This window comes from Rousettus aegyptiacus, unplaced genomic scaffold (genome assembly GCF_014176215.1).
Source record: "Rousettus aegyptiacus isolate mRouAeg1 unplaced genomic scaffold, mRouAeg1.p scaffold_m13_p_4, whole genome shotgun sequence".
Classification (NCBI taxonomy): Eukaryota; Metazoa; Chordata; class Mammalia; order Chiroptera; family Pteropodidae; genus Rousettus; species Rousettus aegyptiacus.
This window is the reverse complement of record NW_023416307.1, coordinates 22,619,583-22,626,780: the sequence shown is the minus strand read 5'-3', so window position 1 is coordinate 22,626,780 and position 7,198 is coordinate 22,619,583. Positions and strand designations below refer to the sequence as shown.

Here is a 7,198-nt window from a genome sequence, read left to right as displayed (position 1 = left end):
AAACTGGAAGACAAAAAACCAAACATTATCTAGCTCAATTTTTATGGGTACATATTACAGATTATCTGTTGTTTGAAAGTGGCAAAATACACATATATAATATCATCCAAAGCATTTGCACATTTTGTTAATTCAATCATTTTATAATGTATAAAAATAAAGATAAATTAAAACTATCTTTAGTAAGATTTGTATCATTTCTACTTAGAAATTGTCCAAGTATCCAAGGACTAATTTTAGATTTTCTAAGATTTTGAAAAGTTAACTAAGGATGTGAAAAATTTAAAGTTTAGCTAACACATTCAGGCCTTATAATTAATCATTATAATAGTTTTGTAAGATCAAACCCCTTTAAAAAACAGCTATGTTACCATTTTATTTGGAAAAACACCATTGTATATTTTGCAACCTTACACAATTGGTAGAGTCAATAACTTATTTGATCCATTAGATCAATATAGGAAATTTAGGAAGCCGAAATCATGAGTTCAACCTCAGTTTTATACAAACTAAAATATTTTATTAACATTGAATTTATATAATGAAACCTAGAAAAAGACATGTAGTTGGCTTTAAACATTCATTCATTACTTTGCCCAATTCCATCATTTATCAGAAATATTTAATAAAGCTTTTTTAAAAACATACTTCATACCCTTATATTCATAATTGTTATATTTAAAAGCTCCTATATCATTAAACCTTTCTTCTTATAACCGTAACAAAGGCTATTATTTAATTTCACTTGTCCACACTTTATGCAAAAGCAGCACAAACAATTTGACTTTTTTATTGCAGGCCCTCCGGACTGTTTATTTGGACCGATATTTCTAGATTGCACATAACGGAATTTTTTTTCTGAATTTATCTTTAAAATTTTTCAAAGGGAGGAAACTATAGGAACGGGAAAAAGGGTTAGCTAGAGCAAGGTTTATACTGTTAAAAGATAAATTGAGGCATATTAAATAATGTGTTAGAGCAAAATTGATTCATTGGTTAGGAGGGTCCCACCAATGGGAACTAGGGAAAACTTTTACAGAGAAGAGGCAGAAGCAAAGCAAGGAAATTCTTTAATTAGCTAAAGCTTAAGCAACTGCCTTACTTGGGAAAGTCTAATTCACTATTTGTGATTGGGTGTCTTCGAGTTTTAATTTCTTAACCTTGAGGCATTATGGGCTCAGATTTTACTTTGCTAATAGGGGCTTCTAGAGCATTAAAGTCACCTCAGTCTAATGGCCTTCTTGTTTAATTAATTTAATAATACAAATATGAACATATTCTTGTAAAAGGCTAATTATCCTTCAAGGAGAGAGGAGTTTATAAATATAAGCCAAATAGTTAAATAGCCCTGAAACATGGAAATAAAAAATGGGCAGTCTTTTACATAAACGAAGTGGGCTTTTTAGATAAATAACACAAAGGCTCTCTTCCTGAGATTTTGTTTGTTGTTGTTTGGTATTGTGTTCTAAGATGCCTCTCAGGTGAAAGTACTTTTCAACAAGTCCCAAAGCAGTTACTATGATTCTTTGCTAAAGTTAAGCCAGGAGGTGGTGTAAATCTATTAGCTGACAAATTCATGAAAAATTGCCTGATGTTCTGTGAAATGTAATACATTGCAGTGTTCATCTCAGGCTGACTACTGACCTAAGAAACATGTAGTTAGAAAGCAATATGGGTGGGTAGAAAGTCTCTTCCAAAACAAACTTCTCATACAAAGACAGGACTAAGGAGAGTTTTCACGTACAAATAATCTAAGATAGAATACAGGAGATGGTGTTTAAAGCCAAATTCACCAGAGGACACTGAAGTCTAATCAGAATCCCAAAACCACAGGAGATAATAATAAGCATTACGTTAGGGCCAAAGAGGTCATCAGAATGCAGATTTACTGCAAAACTCATGCAATCAGGGATAGAGGAAGTTCAAGAAGTCTCGAATATGTACATTATTGGCAAAGTTAAGGTGCTACTCGCTGCAGTAAGGGTCTAGGTTGAGCCTCAGTAGAATCTCCAAATTGTCATGGCCTGATCAGTCTAAGATTGCTGTTTTAGTTCATTTAGGCTGCTATAACTAAAATATCATAGACTAGGTAGTTTATAAACAATACAAATTTATTTCACATAGTTCTAGGGGCTAAAGTCCAAGAGCAAGGTGCCAGGAGATTTAGTGTCTAGTGAGACCCACTTCCTGGTTCGAAGGCAGCTAACTTCACTCAATCTTCACATGGAAGAAAGGGCAAGGGAGCTCTCTGGGGTCTCTTTTATAAAGGCATGATCTATTCATGAGGGCTCCACCGTCATGACATAATCACCTCCCAAAGCTGTCACCTCCAAATGCCATCACACTGGCACGTGCAGGGCACCATCCGACTCCAATGTGCTCCTGCCACTGCCCTGTGACAGCAAAGCACAGAGCAATGAAAACCTGTCCCTGAGTCTGCCAGCACCAGGAAACTCTCTCAGGTGGTAAGAAGCCTCAGTAATGCAACCTGGTCTTATTGTTAAGGACACATTCACCAAATGGTTAATCTCCTTACATTCCCAAAAGACCAGGGGTTCCAGAAAGATCAATGGTTTTCCATAGAGAAAAAATAATATTTTGAACAAGCTAGACAGAGACTTCTTTTTAATACTGGCTGACTTCAGCATTACGTTAAAAATAAATTCTGGAAAAAAGTTAATTTCAGCATGATATGAACGTAAAAAATTGACATTTAATCTCCGTATGTCAAGTGACCCCTTACGAAGCACTCTGAGACAAGAAGAAATTATATATGTGTATAACTTAATTCAGTTTTTTATTTTATGGTAGACAAATTGGGAGGAGAAAAGTATTCATGAAATCTCTAAGTGCTATATGATGCACTGAAGTTATACTGTTTTAAGTACAATTATTAAAGTGTTTTCATACACAAATATAATGATACAAGTTAGTGTAATGATTTAGGCAAAAGGAGAATAATTACAGTGTTTATTCTTGGAATCCCACTCTATCAAGTGAATTTATACCATGGTGTTCTTTAAAATTTATGCCTTATGACAATTTCCCAGTATGTAGTAATGTTATTAGTACACTAAAGCATGCACAAAAGAAAAGTTTTAACATATTTAACAAAGGCATAAAACATTGATTAATAGGATATGATATAGAAAATTAGAAGAGGGTAAGCATGATGACATAATTCTACTTCCAAGTTAAAAAGAAATATATTAGGATTAAAGAGTGATGGTGGATTTTCTCTTTTTTTCCCCTTGAAACAACAAAGACTTAAGAGTAAAGATTTTATATTCTAATAAACTTCAAATCTAACTCTTATAAAAATGGATTAATGCTTGAATTCTAGAATAAAAATACTAGAGCTGATTTTTTAAATGGTATAATTAAAAAGGAAACAATAGAATTATTAAGTACCTTGCTCGAACACACACATCATCTGTCTAAGAAATTTTGAGACAATCAATCATTCAGGTTTGCAGAATACCAAATGCATTTTTCTAAATGTCAAAAAAAGGCTGAGCAGAGTTTCTCCAAGGACACTTCCAACTTTAGAATGTTAACCAAGGAGATAGATGAAGCTGTTTGTGGGAAAGGAGAGCAGAAATATGCTGCTATAAGAAATTAGAGAGAAAGGTCAACGTAAAGTCTGATAAGTGTGAAGCATGTATACGGAACAAAACAGAACAAACTGTATAAAGAAACTATAAGAAAACTCATGTGTTTTAACAATTTAAAATCTTTCTTTGATAATGAACCATTTGATTGTTCTTTTTTCACCAAAACAATTTCTCATACAACAGTGCAGTATAATTTTGCTTTATTTTTTAAAGATCTTTAAGCTAGCTGGTCGCATAACACATTATAAAATTTGAACTAAGTAATTTTAACCTTTATTAACATGACTTTAGTGTAGCGTTAGTAAAAATTGAGACTATTGTTTAACATTTCACTTTCTTACAACTATATAGGATGTAACTAGCTCCACATTCAATCTTGAATATATGAAATTATGCATAGCCAATAGGAAAATCACTGAGAAAGCAGAGTTTGATAGGATGTTCAACGAGTTTATCACATTGTCAAAAATCAAAGTTTCTAAAGTTGGGACAATATAAAGCTAGCACTTCCAAGAACATTGAGATATCAGAGAAAAGTTGTTAAGTACAGTATTGATTTAACAAGATATTGGTCTTATGTGTATTACCCAGCACCATTACTTTCTCTATTAAAACAATCAAAACTAAACAAATCAAACACAAGGCTATTTATTTTTTGTTGATTTTCACAGGTGATCCTTTGATGTTGAGTTTGTCCACAAAAACATTTGATCTTCTTCCATGTTCAATGGCTGGACTTTGATGATGTTTCTCCCTGAGAAATGTACATATAAACATTAATACGGTTCTTTATATGGCAAATGGTTTTTAAATCAATACGAACATGTTAAAAACCACTGTAATTTAAGGAAAGTTTTAACAGTTCCTTCATAGTTTTGAAAAACATATGGCAGACTATTTCGTTTAACATTTAAGGGAGCAACAGCTGCTTTCCTGGGACAGACTTAAATCTGTTTACGGAGTCTGTTAACAGTTTAACCGGGCTGTCCAACACGGTCGCCACGAGCAATATCATTTATATTTAATTAAAATAAAAGATTTTAAATTCAGTTCCTTAGCCACATTGACCACATTTTAAGTGTGGATTCAATAGCTACATGCGGCCAGTGGCTACATTGTGGACAGTGCAAATAGATAACGTTTGCATCACTGCAGAAAATCACTTCAGAAAGTTCTAGTGCGCAGTGCCAGCTTACAGAAAATGTCACTGATAAGGCCACAGATTTATAGATCATCTACAATGAATATGCTTTCTTTAACTGGGACCTGGATTTCATAGGCAAACTTACCATTGTTAGTTTTGTACCAATAAACTTTTCAAAGTGAGACAAATATCTAAAATTAATATGGGAACAAATTTTCTACAGAAAGATTAGGGCTCTAAATTCCTAAAAAGGTATTTTAAAATAAAAAATTCTAGCACATGAAATTCTGCACAATCCTTCTGATTAACTTGATACCCACTTGTCCACTGCTGGTTCTGTGAAGCCTTCCACTTTCTACAGCAGTCTTTTACTTTTACAGTCTAGAACATATTTAAGACATTGTGAGGCTTCTCTCGCCTTCTCTCTCTCTCTCTCTCTCTCTCTCTCTCTCTCTCTCTCTCGTGATTTCAATAGGAATTAGGTATTGTTCTCAACATTTTTTTTTTTACAAGAGAAACAAATTAAATTTAACTCTAGAATATATACTACATGTATAAAAATCTCTATAATCTCTAAGGTGTAGTGTCAGTACATTTATATTTCATAGCTCTTCCAAAAGGTAATTCCAAAGGAGGCTAAAGTTTTTGCAAAATTTTTCCCCAAATATCTAATACAGATATTGTTACATATTATACAAGTGTCTAAAAATGCATTTACCATTAAACGCTGATTTTTTACTTATTAGGGAAGTTTTGATAAGCTTTTCAAATAGAGACCCTTTCCCTTTAGCATACCGCTATATACCAATATCTGTACCTGATATAAAATGTATGACTCCTACAATAACCAGATTAAAATCTGTTTTCCAAGAATAACTACATTATAGCATATCACTTTTCCTTAGGAGGATTTTAGCTCTCAAGTTCTGAAACATAATTTGTTAGTGAGCTACTAATTGTATAATCCTAAAATATTATTTGTTTTCAAATACAAAATTAAATTTTGTGGAATCTCTGATATAATGTAAAACTACAACTTTTGCAAAAGATATTGATATAAACAATTTGTACGTTAATCAGAACTTCTTGATAACAGATGTAAAATTACATAACTTTTTTTCTAGTTCTTCTTTTAAGAATACAATTTATTTTAGAAATAACTGTTACCTTCTTTTAAGTTCTCGGGATCCGGATCCTGAATTCTCATGACCAACACTCCGCATTCTAGTGTTTTCTACATTACGCCATTGTCCCCATGGCTTGTACTTCAAAACCTCATTTTGCCATTCATCATCAAAAGCATGAGCATCACCTACATTAAACATCAAAACAAAGGTAAGTATTGAAGGTACCAACTGTCAGTAAATGCCTTGCTCCCCACACACTTCATTTTAGCCTGATTTTACATCAGCCTAAACTCAAGACAGAGGCAGGATCATACTCAAATATTACTTCTCAGACTGGGGAGGTGCCTACACCTGTACTGTCCAGTATGGCAGCCGCCAGCCATATGTGGCTATTGAACACTTGAAATGTAAGTTATGTAAATGTGTGAAAAATAAAGCATAAAATAGTTCCTCAATCATATTTGTATATGATTACATGGTGATATATTTCAGATGTATAAGTTAAATAAAACATTATTAAAATAAGAAAAAGTAGAGGCAGAAACCTGCTTTAAATATCAAGGTGTCTGACTCAGGGTATTATGTCCTTTTCTTGTTTGTTTCTCTCATATTCTTATTGATAATTTGGCTATTGATGATCTGGTTTTTCATGTGCCTCCCTAGATATCATATTATTATATCCAATGGACCCCCTGGCCCAGTTACACTGACTTATAGCCTTTCTTCCTAGGTCCTCTCATAGTGATCATCCTTTCGCTCTGTAGATGGACACTCCTCCTGTGGCTAGTAGTTCCTGATAATCTCACCATTTTTCTTTGTAACTTGGCCTCAACTTCCTAAGACAGGTTATTCATCTCAACAGTCAATTTATGTTGTTATAAAGTAGGTAATCTGACTTCCATGATAACAACGACAGATAAATGAATACTTGTTTTCTCAGATTGCCTTTATAATAATGCATTCCTTCACTAGATTTTTCAACAGGTTAATTAGCATGAAGTACTCTGTATGTATTTAAATATGAGAAAATCACAAAGGTTAAAATTAAAGAAAGGTTAAGTTGTTGTGGCTTCCATCTCATTGCATAAGAATAATTTTATTGAATTCCAAACTTAAGAGAATTTCTTTTTCTAAAATGATACAATAATTTAAACCCTTTATGATAACACATTTTTATTTAAAATACTTCTGAAAACAGAAGATGAATGTAACTTAAAACTACAATAAGAAGAGCTAGGATACTGAAAGTAAATATATGTACTGAAAAATAAATAATGAATCTAGAAAAGGAAAAGATTTACTGATACATATAT

General features: G+C 32.7%; 1 protein-coding gene across 3 annotated transcripts in view; it reads right to left on the bottom strand.

The window, feature by feature from the left end:
- Positions 1–2,778: 2,778 nt before the first annotated feature.
- The window catches only part of MLF1 (myeloid leukemia factor 1), a 31,150-nt gene continuing 26,730 nt past the window's right edge, over positions 2,779–7,198 (bottom strand). For 2 of the 3 annotated variants that reach the window (XM_016148850.2, XM_016148859.2), the window contains 2 exons: positions 5,926–6,070; positions 2,779–4,368 (listed from right to left, as the gene is read on the bottom strand). In XM_016148850.2, coding sequence (XP_016004336.2) covers positions 4,263–4,368; positions 5,926–6,070 — 251 coding nt within the window. In that variant the 3' untranslated portion in view covers positions 2,779–4,262. The remainder of the gene's footprint in view (positions 4,369–5,925; positions 6,071–7,198) is intronic. The other variant, XM_036219397.1, reaches the window with a different exon arrangement.